This window comes from Podarcis liolepis, assembly GCF_965112155.1.
Source record: "Podarcis liolepis genome assembly, chromosome: 1".
NCBI classification, from domain to species: domain Eukaryota; kingdom Metazoa; phylum Chordata; class Lepidosauria; order Squamata; family Lacertidae; genus Podarcis; species Podarcis liolepis.
The window spans coordinates 98743857-98769945 of NC_139554.1; the positions used below are offsets into that span (position 1 = coordinate 98743857).

Genomic DNA, 26089 nt, shown 5'->3' on the forward strand with positions numbered 1-26089 from the left:
GGCTCTTAATATGCTACAAGGAGAGGTGCTAGGTTTTACTTTTAGTATTTGAAGCCATAAGCAACTTGGGGCCAGGCTACATAATGGACTGCCTTGACCCATATAAATCTGGCTGGCAACTGTACTTCTTAGATGGGGCCCTGTTGAGAGTACCACATTTCCAGAGGTGAGCAGTTCCAGCCCTCTGGAATCAATTACTGGAAATTCAACAGGTGTCTAATGTCATGGTGTTTAGACACCTACTGAGGATATTTCTGTTTAAGAAGGATTTTCCTGGGGTATGACCCAGTCTATGGACTATTAATTGGTAGCGCATCAGTAAAAATGGTTTTATTGTTTTAAAGCTTTGTGGGAATACTTTTTTATATTGAGAACTTGTACTTTTTGTATTTTATTTTAACTTCTTGTACCCCTCTTTTCAATAAATCCCAATGTGTGTTGGCCACGTGGCTTCTCATAGACTCCTTTTAATGTACCTTTGACATGGTGTGGTAACCTATTGGCTTACATTGAAACATATGCACTTAAGAGGTTGTGCTACCACTTCACTGTATGTGTGAACTGAGGGAAGAACTAAGGGATGATGTCAGGTGCTGGAAGGCTTCAGCCAGGAGCCTGGCATGTCAGACACTCGTTCTTCTGCTTACTGTGCTACTGGAGTTGGTTCTTTCATCTGTCTTCTACCATGAATTTGTTGATCACTCCTAACTTTAAGTTCAGCCAATTAATATCTTTTTAAAGGTAAAGGGTAAAGGGACCCCTGACCACTAGGTCCAGTCGCTGACGACTCTGGGGTTGCAGCGCTCATCTCGCTTTATTGGCCAAGGGAGCTGGCGTACAGCTTCCGGGTCATGTGGCCAGCATGACTAAGCCACTTCTGAGGAAACCAGAGCAGCACACGGAAATGCTGTTTACCTTCCCACGGGAGTAGTACCTATTTATCTACTTGCACTTCGTGCTTTCAAACTGCTAGGTTGGCAGGAGCAGGGACCGAGCAACGGGAGCTGACCCCATCGTGGGGATTTGAACTGCCGACCTTCTGATCAGCAATCCCTAAGTTCTATGGTTTATCTTTTTAATAGGACATAAATAACATTATCACTGATGTCAGGAAATTTGTTTGTATTTTGCTACAAGTTCTCCTTATCTAAAGGGCAGGTTCATCTGGGTCCAGTTCAGTTATCTCTGCTTATACACTCTTCCCAATCATTCATCTCTAATGACTGGTAAAACTAGACATGTTTTCATCACTAAAGGATGCTGAGGTAAATCATGAAATAGATTTCTAAGGCAGGAAGAAAGCTATCATCTATCTATGTCCTCTGTTATTGATTACTGTTCATGTGGAGTATTTTGTTTTTGACAGAATACTTGTGTCCATCTCAGTAAAATAATTGGACTGAATCCAATCTTTAGCTATCCATAAAAAGGAAGGGCTACTTCCATTCTTGAAAAAAGTTTTTTAGTTCATCAGAGGAATCTTGTTGGCAGAATAAGGAAAGGGTGATGTTTGCCAGTTCCCACCTAGGAAACCACTGTCCTGGAGGATTCCCCATCCCACCAGATTTGATTTTTTGAGAGCCCAGGGGGAAGTGGAAATTGTCAACAACAACAAAAGCCCCTCCCCCCATTTCCATCAGTGGAGGTGTTCTCTGTGACCAAGGCAAAGTCTAGAGCCAAACCTTAGCAGGTGCATATATAAACATTAATTATTTCCCCCATTGTTAAGCATATCACTTTGCAATTTATTAGAGGTCCTTTCATGAGCATTTTATTTGTTCAGTCATTTCCTGTAAAACAGGTACGTCCTATTTTTCAAACATATAAGTATGACTACACAGATAAAATGCTTATTTGTCTCATGAGAAGTGACAAGTTCTGGCAGCAGAATGAGAGTAATACTAATTTAGAAGATGGAGAATGGTGGTGACAGCTCAAGTTTGTACTTTGTGCCGAGAAAAAGAAGGGTCCCTTAGTACCATTTATCAAGTAAAGAGAGCTGAGAGTAGGGGCAGTTAACAATTCCATTCTGATGAAGTGGGAAATGCAATATATAATTGTAAAACACAGTTTTAGGTCAGCACTTGATCCTTCACAATTTGTTAATTTATCTTCTAACAGGGTTGTTTCAGCCCCAAACTGCAACCCAGTGTATGCATCACAGAACATTTTGAACTAAAAGGAACCCCAAAACAGAAACAAAACTGAATATGTATGTAATTTCATTCTCCTCTTTGTAGCATAGATATCTATGTTATGGACAATTTACTTTCTGCAACATGTCCTGTACTTGAAAGTAATCCAAAAAGAAGATAAAGTGGCAAGCTGCGTAAGGCCTAAGAGGTAAAGTAATTGTTTTGAATTTAGTTTTCTTTTAACTGTGTTTTTTAAAAGAAATAAAATAAGCTGCTGATATTTGCTTCATTTGAAGAAATATCACATCATTTTCCCAGCAGAATTTTTTTTAAGGCAGAGGAAAATGCATAAGGAGTCTGTGTCTAACAGGTTAAAAAAATAACAAAATCCAATAAATGTTTTAATGTAATATGAAAAAACCAATTATTACTTATGTTCGCCTCTTAGAAATGGAGAAGTGCTTCACATATTACATTTTCTGCAGCCAGCCTAAAGTCCAGGAAATTCTAAGCTTAATTTGATTTTGAGAGCTGTCTAGAATGTTGCAGTTACCCACAGAAGCTTTAATACTATTAATAGTACTTGTGTGCCCAAATCACTTAACTACCCAGCAGCAAACCTGTTAAGCATTGCTGTCATTTAACCATTACCGAGAGAAAAAATCCTTAGTCTGAACAGTAGCATTTTTTAAACAAATACTATCAGAGCAATAATGCTCAAGATTTACAGGTTTTCAACTTGCAGTGCATGAGCACACATAAGTCCTTTTTTGTTAGCACATTTCAGATCCACCAAATATATATTTCATACCATGCTGTCCAGCAACTACTTGTGGACTCAGACACAGGAGGTGCACAGCCCAGCACAGGGCAGGCCAAGGGAAGAAGTAAGACACATGACATTGGCACTGGGTTGAAATAGGCCTCAAATTTATTGATTTATTGATATAAACAGATTTTGGCGAAGGCACCCAGGAGTCACAGGTAAGCTGTCATTTTTAGATTTATGCACTCTCTCAGATTTCATTCATTAGTCACATGGGAAACTTTAGATTTCTAAATCAAGAAATATCAAAGTTTGTATCTGCCTGGAATACTCATACTTTTGGAAGGACCACCCCTTCTTCCATGGACGAAGGGTAAAATGTGCAAAATACAGTATTCAATATTTTCTCAGAGGGACACTCTTGTTCCATCATGTGTTCCAGCACTGTTATAGGTTAGGCTGAATTCCTGTGCACACTTACTCATGAGTAACCCCTACTAAGTTTAGCGGGACTTGTTGTCAAGAAAACCAGCATTAAAGAGTCTGGAAACAGATTTTGTATTTAGCAGGTCTGGAATGTGATGTAAGATTTCTGAAATATCTCTTCCTCCAACGATTACCTTAGTGAGAGAGCAACAAAGCACATTATACTTAGTGCATTCTACGTGCAGTAATAACAGCTTGATTGTGTTCATTCACAGGCTAATGTGACACATGAAAGGACGTGTGGATTGTAGCATCTGCTCTGTGGGTCTGAAGTCCAACTTGTAAACACAGGTGTGACGGACAGCAGAGCCAGACTAGAGTCTGGTAATGTTGTTCCTCTGAAAACCCACCAGAGTGCTGAAGCCTCTCATGGATTGGCTACAGAGTCAGCTAGTCACAGAGTGGGGAGGAACAGCACTTTGGAAGGGGGAAAGAATAAAAGGAGCAGTTTCTGAGGGAGAGATTTAAGCTGGATTTAAGTTGAAGGATAGGGTTTGGGTTTTGAGAAGGGCCAAAGGTTCAGGTTAAGAGATATAGTTTGGTGGGAGGTAGGGAGTGAGATAAGGAGAACTGGTTCTGAGTGAAGTTAAACATACACACTGAGTCTGAGTCTAGTCAGGAGGGGAGAGTTCTTCTAGGTACAGAAGACTCCCAACCCAGTAACAAGGGGTGAGGTGATCCCCTGGTGATCTGTTATACTATTTAGAAGACCTCAGGTGTGTGATGGTTAAGAGAGTGGGTAACTTGAGGAGAAGTGCCCCTCGCTCATGAAACAAAGTATTAAGTTGTGAAGGAAGTATTTAAGTGTAATATCTAAGTGACAGAAACTGAGTTGAACATTTTACCATCTGTTCTAGCAACCCGAACACCTACCACCTGAAGTGTAACACCTTGCTTTTAGTAACTGAAATTTAAGAACAGTTAAATTATTGTAGTATTGTGTTTAACCCTGAGACATCTTAGAGTTAGTTAAAGTCAATAAGTTAACTTCGACCTGAAAGAACACATTTCCTGATCCACTTTGTTTCATAAACTTCTTTTTGTTTAACAAAACTTTTCTTGTTTGTTTGATCAACTCCTTCCTGAGACTCTAAACCATTAAGTTTTCCCTCTTACAAGTCCCCCACTAGATAATCTGTTGTAAATTGTAGAAATTCATGTAATTGATGTACTGTGAAGTGGGTGCACTATAGTTAATTGGGGGCAGTTAGCGGGAGTGGATCCGCCACATTATTAATTGGTGATATTAGGTGGTGGGTTTGCAAAATGAGGTCTATTAATGAGGGGTGTGGGTTTTTTAAATAGAAAAAAAACATTGTGTACAGTGGTACCTTAGGTCCCAAACTTAATCCGTTCTGGAAGTCTGTTCCAAAACCAAAGTGTTCTAAAACCAAGGCGTGTTTTCCCATAGAAAGTAATGCAAAATGGATTAATCCGTTCCAAACTTTTAAAAACAAACCCTAAAACAGCAATTTAACATGAATTTTACTATCTAATTAGACCAGTGATCCATAAAATGAAAGCAATAATCAATGTAAAGGTAAAGGGACCCCTGACCATTAGGTCCAGTCATCATGACCGACTCTGGGGTTGCGGCGCTCATCTCACTTTATTGGCCAAGGAAGCCGGCGTACAGCTTTCGGGTTATGTGGCTACTATAAAAATAAATAAGACAATATTGTAGATGATAAAAATTATTTTTTTTCTTACATGCAGTGATGATAGTCATTGTTTAGATGGGGGGGCTTTTATCCATTTATGCAGTCACACAATCAACCAGTAGCTGAACTGGGTTCCACACAGTCACAAGTCACAAAAACGTAGTAAGAAGCCACAGTCACAAGTCAGTCCCATAAAACGAAGAACAAGTCACAGTCAAAAAACCGAAAAGCCACACAAACAAAAACGCAAGAACAAAAGCAAAAACAAAAGCTCCAAATATCACCTCTTCGTTGTGTAGGTGCTCGGGACTCAAAATCCAACAGACTCAACAGGAAGCCTCTGATTAGCAGCGGGGGACTCAATTTACAAACGGAACACGCTCAACAGGAAGCGTAACATGTTCAGCTTCCAAGGCAAAGTTCACAAACCAGAACACCTACTTCCAGGTTTGCAGTGTTCTATTTCCAAGTTGTTCATAAACAAAGCTGTTCTAAAACCAAGGTACCACTGTATAAAAATCTGATAAATTCAGTGCCAAAGCAGACTGAAAAAGGATATTCTGTTTCATTTATTCCAGCTTGGGGAGTCTAGAAAATTGATTTGGGCACTACGTTGTCATTCTGACAATGAATTATGGGAGCAAAAACACAAATCCCAAATGCTTTAGCAATATGTCATAAAAAATATCATACACATACATGATTTGTCAGATTTATCTTTCTCTATGGAAACTTTCAAAATGCTAGGGTTAACCCCAGGAGCTTAACCAACTAGACTTATACTACTTCAAAAAGCATTTCAATTGCTTGTGTATTCTGTTGGTCTAAATTGTTAGAGCACATATTTTGTACATGAAATGCAACTGCCACACATCTTTTGCTTTGTGCAGTGGGCTATGCATGCGGTGTCACTGTCAGAAACATTAGAGATCCCATCCCTGTCTAGCCCAGCTTACAACCTGTAAACTTGGATTCAGTATATTCGGAAAAGAGTTAACATGGTAACTTTGTAAAGTAGCAATTACAACAAACCCTAGTTTTCTTCTGGAGCCTTCTCAGCCAGCAAGACCCCACCCCTTCACACCATTCTCCAGGGATGATCTCCAAATTCCAACCTCAATGTCTATTGTAAGAAAATGTCCCCAGATTACTACAATCACTGCACTGCCAACCCTTTCTTTTCTTTTCCATTTTTCTTTCCAGCAGCTGACTGCGTTTCTCCGTTTTACCTAGCAGCGAATCTAGCTTCCCCCTATCCTTCCATTATGTGGAAATGGACATATTCATCACTGGAAATGACTAACACTTGAAAGTGCTAACAGAAAGCCTTGATCAAAAAAGGCCCTGAGAATATTATTTCCCTAAAGCAAAATGTAATTTATTTAATCCTTGAATGAGAACAAATTTCCATTTCAGAATGAGTTTCTTTAAAAAAAAAAAAAGCTTCCTTGAAGATTTTTGGATAGCAAAACCACAGCAATGCTACAGCTTCAAAGTCAGTGCCTACCTATAATGCATCTCAAGCCTTGCTAAGAGATTTGACAGGATGGAGGCCTTGACAGTTTCCTAAGAACAAGAGCCAAGCTTTTTGGAAGACTAACTCAAATCAATCTCTTCCCCCCCACTCTCTCTCACACACCTCAATGTGGAGGAAGCTAAATAGGGTTAGGAGGTGGTTGCTGATGGCAGCAGGCAGATTATCTCTGTAATATGGCCCATTTGTGTAGTAAGTGGCTTTCAAAACTTGTATCCCCTCATAGAGCACTGCCATATAGAAACATGCACGGGAGCACTTAGCTTGGTTTAGCATATTCTATCGTGCTCCATTTTAACCCTCTTATAAATTATTGTCTTTTTATTTATTCTTTTTTTAAAAAAAAAATAGTTTTCGATCTTCACCCCGGGATTGTAAAAAATTCCATTTTTTATTTGATTTCACTGATCCTGCCTGCAGGCTACAGCAGCGGATCATTGCTGGGATCAGGAGCGGCCAGGACACTAAAAAGCCTCCTGGAAGCTGTACAAGTGGCAGTGGTGGCGATCACACCCCAGTCCCAGAAATCAGTTCATTCCTTTGCAGCAATAGTTAAAGAATGAAAAAACCCGTTCTTTAAAGCTGAAGTGCAACAAATGGCAATTCGGGTTTTCTGGAGATTGTCATTTTCTCTGATTCTGCTTTAACTCGCGGGTTTTCACAGGGAACGCTCTAGAGCACAAATGAGAGGGTGCTCAAACACAGAGCTTTAAAGCACAGACTTTGCCTGAAAAGAGCAGAAGAAAGTTAAGTGTCAGTAAATCTAGATAGGTAGTTGGGCTGCCTTGGTGAACCAATTGGCTCATATCCTGGATTCCCTGACTCAAACAGGACAATGAGATGTCAACATATGGCTATGTGTATGCTAGGCCCTACCCTGACAAATACAAACCACTGTCAGTGGGATCCAGTAATGGAATAGATCAAGCTGGTTCAAGACAGCAATTCGTTTCTTGCAATACCAATTACTAATAAATAAAGCTCGCATTTGCTAAGTGTGGTTTACTATTAATATAAAAAGATGATGGTCCTCAATACATTAATAGCAGAAGATATCCCGTAAGAGTGTGTATATAATACCTTATGGGAACACCCAGTTTAACTTGCTAAATATAAAAATGTACATATTTTGTAATTAAATGTACAAGGCTGATAAATGTAGGCAACTTTATTAAAGTGTTATGCACATATTTATATGCCCCATTCATTTCATGCTTCACTTGCAATGCACTCTTATGATGAAGTTTTATTAAAAAACCTAATAAAGAATTAAATAAAACCAATATCATTATGAAACAGGTAAGGACATAATAACTCAATATACTCAGGCAGAAATTCTGCTTTGGTGGTTAGGTAATAATGAATTCATATGAAAAATAAGAACTTGGAAAAAGAGAAGAGGCGAGATAAAATGTAGTAGCAGAAGAAGCTACAATATACATATATTGAAATGCTTATCTTTTTCACTTTTGTGTCTTAAAAGGGGTATACCATTAACCATCATTTTTATAACCATAGGTCAATATCTGGAATCTAAAGACTATACTTCAACATCTCAACATCCATTAACAGACCAGAATTACTAGTTTAAATTACATAAAGTAAAACCCAAATATATTGCATAAATAAATACACATGAAAAAGGAGCTAGGTGGTTTGAAAATATCCCATTCATTGTTAAGAGAATTACTAAACAAATCAGTTTAAATACAACTTCGACTAATTTCTTTTGAAACATCACTTCAGTCAGATCTAGTCAAGCTTACCATCTGCTGAGTACACAAAAGCAGCTCTATTCTAGAATCATACAGCTTCCTTTGCAAAGTTTGCACGCAAGCTGTTCTTGTCAAAATTAAACCCATGTGATTATTCATCTTAATATTCAATCAGACGTTAAGTAAAGAGTGACAAAAGTCCACATATGGATGACAAGCTGCTTCTGTAGTAAATATTCTCCTTTTTATTGAACAGAGTCTTATGATATTGTAAGATGTTCTGCACCAGCCACTACAGACTTCACTATCTACAGGCTAATATAAAACAAGGTTGAAGTAGCCACTTCAAAACTCAGGCATCCACATTTACATTATTATGCCATGTGTCTATTGCTGCGGCTGATAATGAATGAACTTGTTAATATGATTGGTGAAATGACAAAACATGGTTCCTAATATTTTGCATTCATTCTCCAAAAGTTTGCAAATGTGTTGCTATAACCCAGATATACATTCTTGACTGCTGAGTTTTTAAAAGCACAGATACAAAATATTTTAACAGTTGCTCCAAAGCACATTGAGAAGGGTACCTTACTATTGTATATGCACACACTAAGTTCCAATGTCCTCATTTAAAAGAAAAAGTTGACAGTGACATCTCTCTTACTTATCTATATTCCATAAAAATTACATTGGAATTTTAAGCAATGGACTTTTTGAGACAGTGGCAACAAAGTTATTTTTCAATTTCCTCTGTGATTTGGAAATGACAGGGAAACGTAGGAACTAAATTGTTCTGCAAAAAATTTGTTGCAACTGAAGCAAGTTATGGAGGCATACCATAGAAACATTCTGTATCAGTTATCTTATGTTCAGAAAAGTTTTGGGTTGTGAGTAAGCAAGGAGAAACAAACTTCTGCTGGATCTAAACCAGAGAATAACAGAACAAGAGATAGAGGGTGCCATCCAAGACATGCAATTGGGCAAATCTCCAGGGCCAGATGGATTGACTTCCAGATACTACAAATCTTTGAAGGAATGGTTGGTTTACCCGTTAAAGGAAGTCTGTAATGAGATCTTAGAGGGGAAAGGGGCACCAGAATCGTGGAAAGAAGCGTATATTTCACTCATACCAAAGACAGAAACTGAAAAGACTCAACTTAAGAACTACCGCCCAATATCATTACTTAACGTGGATTACAAAATTTTTGCAGACATTTTGGCAAAAAGATTTAAAAGAGTGCTGATGGAGAAGATTCATAAGGACCAAGCAGGCTTTCTCCCAAAAAGACACTTATCAGACAATGTAAGGAATATAATAGACATTTTGGAATTGCTAGAGGTGAAAATTAACACCAAAGCAGTGCTGATTTTTGTGGACGCGGAGAAAGCCTTTGACAATATTTCTTGGAGTTTTATGAAAAAGAATATTCATGGGATGGGGGTAGGCCAAGGATTTGAGAATGGTTTGGGTGCGATATACTCTGAACAAAAAGCCAAGCTAATTGTAAATAATGTGGTAACTGAAGAACTTAGGATAGAAAAAGGAACACGACAGGGATGCCCAATCTCCCCATTGCTTTTTATTTCGGTTCTGGAGGTGTTGCTGAATATGATCAGAAATGACCAGCAGGTTAAAGGTGTACAGGTCGGAGATAAACATTATAAGTTAAGGGCATTTGCAGATGACCTAGTATTGACCCTACAAGAGCCTGACACTAGTACGAAAAGGGTGTTGGAGTTAATCCAACAATTTGGCCAGGTAGCTGGATTTAAACTGAACAAACAAAAAACTAAAGTCTTAGAAAAAAACTTAACAGCCATGGAGAAGGAGAAATTCCAAGAAGAGACAGGATTGACACTGGTTAAGAAGGTGAAATATCTAGGGGTGCACTTGACATCAAAAAATTTGAACTTGTATAAGGACAACTATGAGAAATGTTGGTCAGAAATTAAAAAAGATCTAGAAATATGGTCAAATTTGAAACTGTCAATGTTAGGCCGAATTGCAGTTATCAAGATGAATGTATTGCCTAGAATGTTATTTCTGTTTCAAACCTTGCAGATTCTTGACAAGATGGACTGTTTCAAGAGGTGGCAGAGAGACATCTCGAAATTTGTCTGGCAGGGCAAAAAGCCCAGAATTAAATTTAAAATACTGACAGATGCTAAAGAAAGAGGGGGATTTGCCCTGCCGGACTTAAAATTGTACTATGAAGCAGCAGCATTTTGCTGGCTGAAAGAGTGGATGCTCCTCGAGAATACAGACATTTTGGATTTGGAAGGTTTTAATAATGCATTTGGTTGGCATGCATATCTGTGGTATGATAAAATTAAGGTGCACAGGGCCTTTAAAAACCATATCGTCAGAAAAGCATTGTTTAATGTTTGGATGAGATATAAAGATTTGCTGGAAAACAAAACCCCTAGATGGGTGTCACCCGTAGAGGCTAAGGCAGTGAAGAAACTCAATATGGAGGTCGGATGGCCGAAGTATTGGGAAATCTTGGAACAGGAGGGAGATAAGTTGAAATTACAAAGTCATGAGAAAATGAAACATAAAGTACAAGATTGGCTTCAATATTACCAAATAATGGAGATTTTTAAACAGGACAGGAAAATTGGCTTCCAGGTGGAAAAATCGAAATTAGAGTCTGAACTGTTAGAGCCCAATACTAAGAATTTGTCTAGAATGTATAATTTGCTGCTGAAATGGAATACACAAGATGTAACAGTTAAATCAGCTATGATTAAGTGGGCACAGGACATTGGTCATAACATCATGTCTGCTGACTGGGAATGGTTGTGGAACACCGGTATTAAATTCACGGCATGTAATGCCTTAAAGGAAAATATTATGAAAATGGTTTACAGGTGGTACATGACCCCAGTCAAGCTAGCAAAAATTTACCATTTGCCGGATAATATGTGTTGGAAATGTAAAGAAACTGAAGGTACTCTCTATCACCTTTGGTGGACATGCCCGAAGATTAAGGCTTTCTGGGAAATGATATATAATGAAATGAAAAAGGTACTTAAATGTACTTTCTCTAAAAAACCAGAGGCCTTTCTCTTGGGCATTGTCGGCCAATTGGTGTCAAAGAAGGATAGAACTTTCTTTATGTATGCCACAACAGCAGCAAGAATACTCATCGCAAAGTACTGGAAGACACAAGATCTACCCACTCTGGAAGAATGGCAGATGAAAGTGATGGACTATATGACATTAGCCGAGATGACTGGCAGAATCCGCGATCAGGGAAAGGAGACGGCGGAAGAAGAATGGAAGAAATTTAAAATCTACCTTAAGGACTATTATAAACTCGCTGAATGCTAGAATGTCGAGGTTTGAGTAAGAAAGGGTTACAGCGAAATAAGATTAGATTGAAGAAAAGATTAAAATTTAGAGTTGCTAAAAACTCTTGGACATTGGGATGCAGAAAGGGGAGGTATGGGGAAGTCTGAGAAACACGGTTTATGAAAAAAAGGTTATGAAGTTATACATGTTTGTATGTCTTTTTATATGTTTGTATTGTCTTAAAAAATTTGTAAAACCAATAAAAAATTTATAAAAACAAACAAACAAACTTCTGCTAACCTGTGAACGCTATCATTTGTATTCAACAATTGTCCATGGAGTTCAATCGTTCATTCTCTTAGATACAGAAACCAACCAGAAACTAAGTAGAAAATACCACGTTTGTTCTCCTTCCAGTTGTACCTTCCCCCCTCTCACACACAAAAAAGATTTCTGGGTGCCCATGAGAACTATGGTGCAGCTTGCATCAGCAGCAACAATATCTTGCCTGGGACGCAAGGAGCTACTCTAGACACACCTGAGCACATTCCAGTGGGATATTTTCTAAAATGATTTTATTTGAGCAGAAGGCTATCTCCCTTCAATATTACAAACTGCTTTTGAAAGGATTTAAAAAATGGCTTGTGGTGTGATATAAGAGGTCAGGTGGTTGTTTAATATAAGACCATAGTTAATTTGGGTATTTCAAGCTACTAGGTTCACTTCCGAATATTCTTCCTCATCTTTTTCTTATGCTATGTGCAAGGGCAAACAACAAAACATATAATTCAAAGCAAGGCTTCTCAAATGTTGTGTTCTAACTTCAGATAACCAGCAGGCTTTCCAAATGAGAAAAGATTAAAGATTGAGGTGCTTTCATTCACCGATCATTCAAAATGGAGACTAATGAGAATACACACAGGGGGGGAATCCATGGGAAGCTTTGATTTTCTTTATACTTAGCATGCCTATACACATCTTACAACAAACAAATATTATATCATTGAAAGACTCACCCCAAACTTGGATCCACAGCAACTGCTCTGGGGTTGTGGAGGTCAAGATCGATCAAAATAACACATACAGTTCCATTGTAGTTGCATACAAAGATTGTGTCACTCATACGATCCACAAAATAAAAATTCCCAGTAAGCCAGTCGACTGCCATTTGTTGTATATCTGCCAGAGTGAAAAGATTGTTAAATTAATTATGCTAATCCAACTTCTGTAACTCCAGATATTACTCCAAAGGAGATATTCTATACATTTGAAAGAAGTTCAAGTTGTTAATGAATTCTTTGAAAACAAGGGATAAGCAGTGCCTTTTTTCTGGGGGGACGCATACCCCTAAACATTTTGTGAATCTAAATTTGGCCACATTGAGGGGCAGTATTTCAATATGAGTAGGAAAATGAGAGTACCCCTAAACATTTTTTAAGGAAAAAAGCAGACTATAAGTACAGTAAATTCTGCCTAAAGTAAAATTTAGTCACAGAATACAAAAAGCAGAGGGAATGTTACAGTTGCCATTTTTTACTTCTGTTGTGAACAGACAAAATTTCAGGTGCAAATGACATACTGTAATGATCACAACTGCAAACCCCATAATATTTCACTGTGAGTGCATCATAGAAGGAGTAATTATGACTTTTTCACAGAAACCACAGATTTCCACCATGTGAGGAAGATGTTGGTTTGTAACTAATCAAAGAAACAGGATATGAAATAAGCTACGAGAATCGCAAAAAGCTTCAGAAATGTATTGCAATCCTGTCAGTCTAGCAGAACCACCCTACCACAAAAGCTCCCCAGCCCTATTTCCTTCAGAACAATGAAGGAAGTCCATATTTTCCTCATCACTTGTGCCTGCACTTGGCTTACTTCAACTTTTTATAACCCTGTACATAAACACATTACAGCTGTAGATACAGGAAAAATTATGTATAGGAGAAAAGAAAGGTAAAGATACCTTCCTTACATGGGTCCCCAACTGTTTGTCCTAAATCCATGGGCAGTGTTGGAATATATTTCCATATACTGTATATCCAAAATATGAAAAGGAACAGACACGGATCACAGTCCACCCTTGAATGGACAGAGTTTGAGACTGGCATAGGGCTCAATGGAACCTCCCTCTTTTCTTGCCTCTGATCTGCCTGTTGTACACATGCAAGGCAGGTGCAGGTAACTCTCCAACTGAAAATCCATGTTTGCTTTATTGTACTCATCCAGCCACCACTCTCCACCATGGTACTTCAGTTTGCAATCTGTATTGCTTGAAAGCCAGGCACAGGGGAGGGATGGGCAAGGGATCTATGCCTATGCTGATTCATGTAGTTGTGGCTATACAACAGATGGATTGTATGATATAATTTCAGTGAGATAAAATGAATATACTTAGATGAAAGTATGTGCCTATCCTTGAGTTACAATAGTAAGCGTGATTGCAGATGTGAGGATGTATTCAGAATTTTTCATTTCCAATTTGATTGATCACAGCTTGCTACGTTGTCAAAAACTGAGCAACTGGTTAATCTTAGCTATGATTTGTTTGGAGCAAGCCAAATTCAAAACATGGGCTATGAAGCTTGCTTAATTAAATAAACCTTAGTTAAGATTTGGACAAAATGCAGATTTGTGGATACTGAAAAAAATGAAATCAGAAGCTTCTGATCTTCTTCTCAAGGCCACGCTGAGGAAGGTGCACCAGGCCAAGGCTCACATAGGTTCCTATCAAAAATAAATAATATTTTATCATGTTTCCTGAAAGCAGCTGTTATGTAACAGGTAATTTATACAAAAGGCAAATTTATAGCAATTGGCCCTTACAATAAGGAGAGGTGGATGAATTATGCAAAATTAAAAAATGTGGAGTAACACTTCAGTTGTCTAAAAAATTATTTTTAAAATTGTTTCTATGATAGTTTTTAAGTACAGACAGGGTAAGCCTACAGAATCAGCAGCTTGCTGCAAACAGGCATTTGAAACGTCTCTATTAGGGCTTCTTATGTTTAAGGAAAGGGCTGGTGCTGTGCTGTTTTTAGTGTAACAAACTGTATGTAAACTGTAATATTAAAAATAATGATATAAATTATGACTGCACAATGGACTACACAAAACAAAACAAAAACAAATACTGGGTGGTATTCAGCTATTTTTTTACATATAAAAGATCCACAGAAATTAATGGCCATAACTTAGATATGATCATTCCTTTTAATGGATCTTATCTGAGTAAAACGGATTAGAACACATCAATCGAATTTAATATGGTAAAATATCAACGCCTTCCTTTGCTTGTAAACAGAGGCACTTGTGAGGTGTTTTTAAGAGGAAAGGCCCATAGTGCTGTCTTGCTCAGTTCTGTTCTGTTTTATAGACAATGTTTTCACTCCTGTCTTCCCATACACTGCTCTTCTGACACCCCTTGAACATTGCCCTCTCCTGTCTTTTTCGCCCCCTCCCTCTTTCTGCCTTGCCACCAGGGGTGACAACCCTTAATCTTTCTATCCTAGTCCTCTTCTCCCTCCTTGCTATCCTTCCTGAGGCAGACCAAATTCGCTTTGTTTCTCACCCTCTTTTCCAGCCACCTCCTTCTCCTCCTTCCCTTAGTCTGGTTTCCTTGCCTGTATTTCTCTTCCATTGGCCCAGGATGCTACTCGCTGCTGGTATCCATGCACTCTGCCCTCTTATTTCTTGCAGGATGCTTTCAGCATCCTTTTCATCTGCCACTCCCGCCTCCTATTCCTCAGCTGTCTCTCAGCTCAGTTGTTGAGTGACAGTGTCTGCCAGAATCCCTCTACCATAGCCTATCACCTGCAAATAATAGTAGGTGATCAACTGACCACCATTCCAACGCTGCTTAAGGGGCAAACACTGGAAAACTTTCCTTCCATTACAGCCGTCATAATGTACTCTTCACGGCTGTCACTTCTATTTATAGCCTTTCTCTTCCTGCTCCTTCTTTCCCCTTTTAATTCAGAGGTGTGTTTTTTTTACCTCCTCATTGTTGCCTCTGTTTTTAGAAATGTGCAGCTTTACTATGACAGCACGGACTAAAGTACTACCTGCTTCAGTCTCTGCGTCTGACAGTAGCCATTGCCACATAGTTTAAAAGAAGGTTGAAATTTGTAATTCATTGTTTTGTCTTTCTTCTGCCCTGTATTGCCAAACTCAAAAACAAATTTTAAAAATTGCATAAAATGTTGCTTAGGAAAGATGTGGCATTTCATGCCTGCTTGCATGAGCGCATGCACGTATGCACACACATATAGTGGTGAGATAAACAGCCAGCTTTTCCCCACCTTTGCCACAGGTTGGAATTGAGAAAGGGTAGGACACCTGCTTTGCTTGCAGAAGGTCCCAGTTCTAATCCCCAGCATCTTCAAGAAGGGCTGGGGGGGGCTTCTGGAGAGCAGCTGCCAATCAATGTGGACAATACTAAGCTAGATGGATCATTGGTCTGATTCTGTATGAGGCATCTTCCTGTGATTCTAAGAAAGGCTGAGCTTTTTCTACAGGTTTAATAGTTTGTTATATCATCTTTCCAAAGGCTAGTGCACATTTATCGCTGATGGCTAGTTTATTATGATAACAGAAGATTACAACAGGGGGTTGTCAAATCAATTCCACTCATTTTGGTATCAGTGTTGGATCTTCAATACAGCCAGCCTGCAACTTAACTTGTGCACCTTCAGCTTTACAGACTTGGCCCTCCCCCACCCCCCAAAATTAAAAGACTTTGTGTCTTGCTGTGTTTGTGTTGAGCATCCCGCCAGTGAATTATAAATGACACGCTGCTTTCAAGTTTGGAAAGTTGTAATGAATTACCAAAGTTTGCCTCTGCCTAAAAAGCACACTCCACACTTTTCTATGCACATCATGAAAAACCTACTTAACTTGCAAATGCATTTTTAATGAATAAGGCTTTTAATCTCTGCAGTGTTTCTCTCTCACTAAAGAAATAAATGACATTAAATGTCTTCTTTTTAAGGTCCATAGTTGTCAGCAAGTAGGTTTCAATATACCTAGTGTAACAAAGCTTTGGGGACACTCCTTTTGTTAAACAAAAAAACAAAAAACCACCAACACTTTTCTTGCCTCCTCTCCAACCATTTAAATGTCTCTAACAACCAACCAATTAGAATTCCACATTGCATTTTAGACCTATGTGGTAACACTAGAGCCAAATTATGTACATACTAATTAACTTGTAATCTTAAATTTTTATTAACAGTGTTTTAACAGTGCTTTTAGTGCCTCTGGATGAATCACAAAATTGTGTTCTCTGTTCATGTAAATGGTACCCACTTAAAGATCAAGTAAGAAACATATTCAGCCATGTCCAATTTTAATGCACCTTTTACATGTTCAGAGCTGGAATTTAGCTTGGAATCTCAAACGTACAGATAAAACAACCAGCAAGTGATATTCTAAAACACTGCTCCAACTGTCCATTTCTTGCACTGTTAAAAGCTGCATATTATTAGTTTTCTTCTGCTTTATTTCACAGCCCTCACCCTCAAGTGTAATGGGTGTTAATTGTCCTTTATTAATTTGTTAGATGCAACAAGGTAATGTTACACTGACCTTCCTAGAGAGTAATAGCAGGATGTCAAATATTTGAAATAAACTCAGTATACTGAAGGAAAAAAATTATCAGTATTTAATCTATTTATCAAGGCAATTTAATTTACTTTAAAATATATTTTTTATTGTTTGCAACAGAGCAAACAATAAAATAATAAATTTCTTACTAAATCTGTCAATTTCAGGCCATGAATATTGACTTGACACTGCAGGCTTTTAAGAATTGCCTTCACACTCTTGGCAGTGAATTTGTCCCACCCTTTCTTAGAGGAAAGATAGTAGATAGGTAGCCGTGTTGGTCTGCCATAGTCAAAATAAAAAATTCCTTCCAGTAGCACCTTAAAGACCAACTAAGTTAGTTCTTGGTATGAGCTTTCGTGTGCATGCACACTTCTGAAGAAGTATCTGAAGAAGTGTGCATCTGGTGTATCTGGTGTATCTGAAGAAGTGTGCATGCACACGAAAGCTCATACCAAGAACTAACTTAGTTGGTCTTTAAGGTGCTACTGGAAGGAATTTTTTATTTAGAGGAAAGATATTTAGGTTAGTGTCTTCCTTTGGGAGGAGGGCAGGTACTATTTAAGGCTGATCCAACCCCTCTTTCTGCTCTGGTCATCATTGCAGAAGGCTGCAGTCGTTAGGTGGATGAATGGGAGACATGTAAGTCTCCCTCTCCGATATCCCTTTGAATACATAGGTGGGGGGGGGGACTAGTAGGGAGCCTGCAGGACAAAATTTGATAGGAGAAACAGTGGAACACCATCTGGTGCAAAGGCAGGACACAAATTTAGCAACCAAGCAAGCAAAAAATATCCTTTTTCCCTAGCATGGTTACTCTAATCAAAATCGGAGCATTTTCCCATGCATCCCTGGTTTCCTACACTGAAGAGGTGCCCTACTGGGCAACTACATCTCACTAGCTGCCCTGTGTGGTACATGGGTTTTACAAGGATGGTATAAAATAAACAACACAACACAAAAATGTTCCTATAGTAAAAGGCACATAGAGACTATGTGTATGAGGAATAAACTACAACTGAGGGGGTAAAGATGGAGGAATAGATGGCTGGGACGACGACGACTGGTAAACCTACTTGTGCCTTTCCCCTATGTCCCAATCTGTTGCAACAGTGTGTGTTGATGGCTGTACAAGCACCTGTCTATGGACTGTTGCTAATGAAGTACCCGACAAGAAGAGGGAGATGGGAGGAATTATCACTTTTTCAACTACCCCCCTCCTGTCAGTGGAAGAGCATATGCCTGCGCTGCCCAGGGCGGGCGCATTCCCAAGGGAGGTGTGATGCAGAGGGTGCCTCCCAGGCAGGGGACAGACACTTGGGTGCCCTGAGCAGCGTGCATGCCCTGCAGCCAGGGGCTGAGTGAGCTGCCCATGGTGGACATTCATTGTGCTGCCCGACAGCGACTCCCAAGCCTCCCCCAAGCCGTCAAAATGAAGGGGGAAGGGGGGAATGCCGCTGGCAAAGCAGCACAGCTGCCCCCTTACCCAGACAGCTTGGGATAGGCTTGGGAGTCATGGGCAGGTGGCGTGCCGAATGTCACCCCCCTCAGTGAGGGCACCCAGGGCGGCCCACCCCCACCCCCACCCCCACTCCTTCCTACACCCCATGCCTTGCATAGCAAAAGTCTCCGTATCACCTTTGGTAAGATCAACACAGCATCCTTAGTAATTAAATATATTGAACTGACAACCAACTATAACTACCAGATGGTGTTTGAAAACTTTGCCCCTAATGTACATTCCTCCCTATAGCATTGTATCACTGTATTTCAATTTCTTTTTGCCTCTGTACAGAGTAGCACTTGTGCTAGCCATAAACACATGCCTGGAGTATGCCCTTAACATGCTAAAGGATTTTGACACCACTTCGTTAGTATAGTAACAATTCTTTACTAGCAGGTAATCCCCTGTATATATTTTAAGCATCACAGAATATTCAGCTTCCAGAGCATTGATCTAGTTAGCATATTTTACTCCTTGTACCAACTGTCTTAGCTGCCAAGGGCAAAAAAATCCATTTAAAAAATGTCTAGAAGAGCAATCTAAATGGCAATTATCAAGGGAAATATAGTTTGTTTTGTTTGTAACATGTGAAGATACTTGGTTTTCACAGATCTTATCCCAATTCAAGAAGTTTCATACCAGTCCTTGTGAAATTGCTCTATAGTGGAATAAGAGCTGTGAATGTTATTTTCTCTTTCCTGTTAGGGTTGTTGATTTCTGGTTCAACAAAAGCCAAAGACTAGCACCCTCAACATGGAACTGAAAATAACATTCACAACCCTGCTGTCAATTGAGATAGATTTCATTCTGCCTGGTATATTGTGATGTACATAGAGCAACAGAGGGTTCTATAACAATATTCTCATGTAAAAAATAAGATGCATGCCATCAGGTGATTGTAGAATTGTTCAGAACTGTAGGAATAAAAGTAAAGTTTATGCCAGTGGCAAAGTAAATTCTGTTCTCAATATATAAGTATAAATGTTTTCATACAAGATGATTTCTCTCTAGTATCACAGACCGGGAAAGTGGGTCCTGTATACTCATCACTATGAATACTTTGCTTGTGAAATAATTTTTTGGCTACTAACAAAGGAAAAGTGGGTTACCATTTCTTACTGAAATAGCATTAAAAAGGGGGTAGTCCTCAGGTCTAGGCTTTTCAGAGGTATCTGGTTAGCAACTGTGGGAAGCAGGATGCTAAACTACCGTAGATGCTATCCTTCAGAAGACTGTCAAATTATTTTTCAGGCTAGAACACAATGACCCTGCTGGATCAGACCAAAGGTATTGCATGCTGCTGTCCTATAGTGGCTATTCACATACCTCTGTAAAGGCCACAAGCAGAAAAAGGAGGCAGTTGCTCCACAGAAATAAGAATGCATTGGCATTCAGTGTCTCTTCCACAGGCTGCCAGCTGGGCAGCAGGAAGGAGCTGCAGGGCAAATAGTCCCACCATGACATGTGCTAATCCAGTGGGCATCACCTGCAACTTGAGAGTGTGGCTGCCAGCCTCAGCTCCTTGAGTTTGATCTGAAGCCTTACGTGGCGTCCCCTTATTAGACTATGGAGTCTGCCCAATGCACCTCCTGCCAACATATAAAGTTTGTGACAAAATCAACTCACAAACCAGAAAAACTGCGGCTTTTTGGGTGGCTCCCCATTTGTGGAATGCTCTTCCGAAGGAGGCTCACTTGGCACGTTTGTTACACATCTTTAGGCGCCAGGCAAGAAGTGTGGCCTGCCCCTTCAAGCACTTGTGTAGCAGACCAGAGTGAAGACTCCTGCTGTGCGGTCCATTCCATTGCCCCACCCCACCCCAGCTGCCATGGATTGGCCAAAATTTGAACTGGGAGCCAACGGCTGGAGTAAAGATGTTGTGGTTTTGAGGGGATGAGGGAAGCGCTGCTCCAGGTCACAACCACCACCCACCCTTGTACTGGGTAAGCAGCCATTCTCTTCAACCAAGCGTTTGGCTGATTAACATTCTCTGTCTGTGGGAGAGCAGTTATTGGTTTGTTTTGCTTTTGTTTTGTTGTTTGAATTTTGTGTCTTTATTCTGTATTTTTCTAATGTGAACCAACCTGTGATATTCAGATGAAGGGCGGTATACAAATTTAATAAATATAAATAAATAAAATTTCATACCCTAGCAAAGTTCTTATTCCAGACCAGGACCTCTCCTTCAACAACTGGCCAAGGTCTCCAGCAAGGCTGGGAATTGTCTCCAGACCATAGTGCCTAGCTGTCACCAATCCTGGAGACTGATTGGCTTATTTTCCACTTGCACAGCACAAAAAAGTCACCATGAATGAAGCTCATCGACCAGTTTGAGAATGAACAGATCCATGGGGGAAGCCATTTCTTACTTTCCCTCCATTGAAAAATATGTCAATCTATCCCAGCTCTAATACATTCCAATAGCCCATTTCTCCAATAGCTTTGGACCTATCTAGATTTGGTCTTGTTTCAGCAATGGGATAGAGTTATATCATTCTGTTCCCTCTAAATTTGCATCATGTAAGTTTGCATCATGTCCTGATTAATGAAGTCTTTGTTTTCAGACTGCTATAAACAGCTGCCAACATATATTTATCTAACTCACTTTAGGAAATCTAAAAGTTCCAAAACGTCCCTTAGCATGCACACACACACACACACACACACACACGTATTTATGTATGTATCTTACAGAAAGAACATATGTGTTTTATTTACCTAACATCGGATTAGTGTAAATATATCCATTGTCTCTTATCACTTATCTCAGGGGTGGGGACTTGGATCTGACTGGTGGTCCTGCTCCTTATCTTTCCTACCCCTGCAAGCTAACTTCTACTAGACTATCTAACACAGCTTTTTTAGTTACTGTTCCATCTTCTGTTCTAAAGCAAACTTGTACAATCACCTGGGAAGAAGTCCAATTGAACTCAATGGGATTTAATTTTGTGTAGATACATATAGCACCGATTTTAAAACAATACGAAGACAGGCTGCTTAATTTGTTCTTGCTGGAAATTGCTCCATACTGACCACATCTAAAAAGGGAACAAAATATTATAAAATACTCATTTTTCATACTCTGTGACCACTACAAATGAAATAATGTCCTTCTTGATTGTTTTTTAAGTGGCTGACTGTTTTTGCTGCCAATTTCAGGCACAATCAAAGGGTAAGAACAGAAAATGGTCCCATCTCCCATTTCTGCTTTACTGATTTTTAGTGGTGTTGCCAAATGATTGTAAATTTGCAATAGGGTCTCAGCTGTTTGGCACCTCTGCAGAACAATGAAGGCAGATTTATAGAGGTACAACAGCCGTAACACACTCTTTCTTTTAACGACACATTCAAAAAGCGTACTATAAATCTTTGCAGACAGTAAATCAAAACTGGTTATTTACTTCAAAGTAGTTAAGTAATCTGCTGCTAAACTTAAAATTAAAGCATAATTTAGCATCAATTGATGTGCCATCAACCAAGCTATTAAAGGGGATATATGGTATGATTACGCTACCCTACATGCTTTGGCTGTTTCCAATTGTCTCTTTCCAAGGCATCGTGTAAGCTCCCTCCACGTTCTCATTGGAATTCTAGTTTACACTCTGTTTTTTCTCTATGTCATGAAGTTCAGTGGTGGGAAAAATAGCTTCTGTTCTTCAAAATTAATGCTGCCATTTTTATGTTATCCCATAAAGATGCTAAGCAGTGGGTAATTAAAATTTTTAAGTTGTATACAATATTTTAATAAAATATGGATTGACTTTCTAGTAAAAAGTTATTAAGAAAATGACTTGGGGGAAAAGGTAGAATGTTTTAATACTCTGAGTGCAGGTCCTCAAATATGCTTCTCCAGGGATAATATAAAATCTATTTATTATAGTCAGCTTCTTAAAAGGGAATTCATATTTCAGGCTTTATTGTGCCAGGCTGGCATTGGGGGCTGGGGGGAGGAATTGCTAAGCAAACAACATTGATTCACACTACTTGAAATTGCAATGCATTCTCCTACTTAAATTAGGACTTTTAAAATGCACATAGGCCTTAAAACCACATACTATTTACAGAGACAATAAACAAACATTTTTTTTGTGTTATTAGTTAGGTATGGACAGATTTACAATACACAAGTAAGTGGCAATTGCAATAGTGTTAAAAATGCACTTTTTCTCCTTTTCCCTAAATTCACCTATGTTCTTCTCAGAAATCAACATTTCCTAGCTGTCATTAGATATTTAGTGCTAGTTTTTAGCTTCTCAAACATGGGTGAAAAAGCCCAAAATATTAATGTCTATTTTGCAGCGGCGTAGCGTGAGTTGTCAGCACCCGGGGCAACGCAAGTAATTTGCGCCCCCTAACCCGGGGCAAGGCAAGTAATTTGCGCCCCCCCAACCCCTAACCTGCGAGTTGCCGCTGGCGCTGCCGCGCAAACAACGCTGCTTGCCCGGAGGAGGATGGAGGCAGAAGCAGCCGCCGCCTGTGGCTGGGCCGAGGGGATGGCGGCGGCGGCAGGGTGCAGAGGCTGCCCGTGCCCGGCCAGGCGTCGGTGGCGGCGTCGGCGCTGCTGCAGCGGCTGCTCCTCCTGCAAGCAGTGAGCGGAGTGCAGCCACAGCGACGGCGGGGGGCGCGCGCACTAGGGCGCAAGGCTGGCGGTGGCGGCGGGGAGCCCGGCGGAGGAAGGAACTTGTCCCTTCCCTCTGGACTTGCGCCCCCCCAGATGTTGCGCCCGGTGCGGCTGGCACCCCTGGCACCCCCCACGCTACGCCACTGCTATTTTGGAAGCTTTCAATGTGAAACATTTTACAAATGGGTACGGCAGTGTTTTGTGCTGATGTGGCAATACAGAAAACAGTGAGCATCAATTAGGCATGCTAAATCAGATAAAAATAAAACTGAGTAAACATTATCAGCAGAAAAGCATCCAATAACGATCATCTTGTTGATCCATCAGGAATATTTAATAAGCCAATTAAAGAAGCTTATCCAATATTGCACAGTTATTCCTTGGCTACTAAGGAAAGAAATGCACTTAATTTTATGCATTCAGTCATAGCAAAAAAAAAAAGTTGTTACAAGAATTAAACTTAGGTTGATGTGATTCACACCGTCAGCTCTCCTTCACATGGAGGGTGGGGGCAAGTGTAGAAGTTTGAGCCAACACATCTCCTATTAAATTTCCAAGAACCATGGGAGTAGGAGCTATAGGAACAACATTTCCTGGGAACAAACGAAGCTCTCAATTCTACTCCAGCTGGCACTGGCTACTGTCATTCCCTGCCTCTGCCTATCAGCTGGGTGTGAATCTCATTGCACCTCTTCACGCTGCTATTTTCAATAATATATGCTTTGCATCTGTATACCTTGTAATGGAAATTATACAGTGTTTCCTTCACAACAGTTGCTTTGAAATTTAGCAAAGAGCTTTGTGGCTACTCCCTTGCCTCTCTTAAGTATATTGCATGTTTGGAACTGTTATTCAAAATAGCAAACATACGAAGTTGCAAATATTTGCAATTAAATAGTTTGAATTGTTCATATATTATTTAGTTTTATTTCATTTGTATCCCACCGTTCAGACCTATAGATTCTCCTCCACCAAAGCAGCTAGTTTGGATTGGAAACCTGGTGTTTTCCATATGTTTGTGAACTACAACTCCCATCAGCCCTAGCAAAGGGCAAAGGGTCATGTTTACTTCAAAATATCTTGAGGGCACCAGGTTGGGAAAGGGTGGTTTAGTTCCAGTTCCGATCCTGGTTATTGTACATTGTTTCCTATTGAATTTCTCTCTCTCTGTCTCTCTCTCTCCCCCTCTCCCCAGAACTGCATCTGCACTCATGCAGACCGTATTCCACTTTGCCAGTCAAAACAGATCCCTTCCTCTCACCATGGTAATGCCTCATATGTACCGTTCTCAACTGAAAAACTTTTGTGTTTTACACACTATCCAAAATCTTAGAGGCTAAAAGAAAGCTATTACTTTTTATAGCTAATGAGTGTCTAATAATCAATTTGACACACAGACTTTGATAAATGAATGGAATAAAGAATTAATGAGCCCCATCTTAGTTAAACAATGGGATAAGGTACTAGCCTCCATTTCTAAAGTGTCATTAGATTACAAACTATGTCTCATATAACAAAAGATTTTCTTTTGAGTTTATTGGACTCCATCACGATTGCTTAGGTAAAGGTAAAGGGACCCCTGACCATTAGGTCCAGTCGTGGCCAACTCTGGGGTTGCGGCGCTCATCTCGCTTTATTGGCCGAGGGAGCCGGCGTACAGCTTCTGGGTCATGTGGCCAGCATGACAAAGCCGCTTCTGGCGAACCAGAGCAGCGTACGAACCAGTGCACTTTGATGTGTTTTCAAATTGCTAGGTTGGCAGGAGCCTGGACCGAGCAACAGGAGCTCACCCCGTTGCGAGGATTTGAACCGCCAACCTTCTGATCGGCAAGTCCTAGGCTCTGTGGTTTAACCCACAGCGCCACCCGCATCCCCACGATTGCTTAGCATGGTCTATAAACGACAACATGCTGTTGGAGATGCATTATGGAAAATGCTTCTTTGAAACATGTTTATACAGTGTTCAGTGTTTGCAAGTTTTGGGGGGAAATACTAGGGTGTATAAATACTATTTTGGGGAAAGCGTTAAAAGTTTCGTCATTTAAAGCTATATATCTAATATATGGAGCTTGACAATCAGTCAATGTAAATGGATTCTCCGTGCCCTTACATCTGCAAAAAGACATTGGAAGGATAAAAATATGCTCCCTTTGATCAATGGATAGACAACATGACAACTCTTGCAACCTATGAATGGATCACTTTCAGACAAAGATTACATATGGACAAATTTAATGATATTTGGAACATCTTTATCGAAAACATAGTTGACTCCTGAACTGAGGGAAATAATAAGTTTATCTACTTACATATATGCTACATACAGTGGTACCTCGGGTTAAGAACTTAATTCGTTCTGGAGGTCTGTTCTTAACCTGAAACTGTTCTTAACCTGAAGCACCACTTTAGCTAATGGGGCCTCCCACTGCCGCTGCGCTGCTGCTGCACAATTTCTGTTCTCACCCTGAAGCAAAGTTCTTAACCTGAGGTAATATTTCTGGGTTAGCAGAGTCTGTAACCTGAAGCGTATATAACCTGAAGCATATGTAACCCGAGGTACCACTGTAGTTCTGCAATCTTAATTACATGTTATTGTTAACTTCATTATTATTGTTCTCCTTTGCTTTGTTTTTTATGTATTTCTTTCTTTCTTATTTTTCTTCATTTACTTTAATTCATCATAAAATTTTCAATAAAATATAAAAAAGAAAGTAAAGACAACCAAATAATGCAGCTCCCCTAAGCCTAGCCTATTGTCAAAC

The 26089-nt window shown here is 39.7% G+C and overlaps 1 protein-coding gene across 3 annotated transcripts in view; it reads right to left on the reverse strand.

Moving 5' to 3' along the window:
- LRP1B (LDL receptor related protein 1B) overlaps nucleotides 1-26089 on the reverse strand; it is a 742760-nt gene that overhangs the window by 273527 nt on the left and 443144 nt on the right. For all 3 annotated transcript variants that reach the window (XM_083492761.1, XM_083492762.1, XM_083492763.1), the window contains one exon: nucleotides 12612-12774. In XM_083492761.1, coding sequence (XP_083348887.1) covers nucleotides 12612-12774 — 163 coding nt within the window. The remainder of the gene's footprint in view (nucleotides 1-12611; nucleotides 12775-26089) is intronic.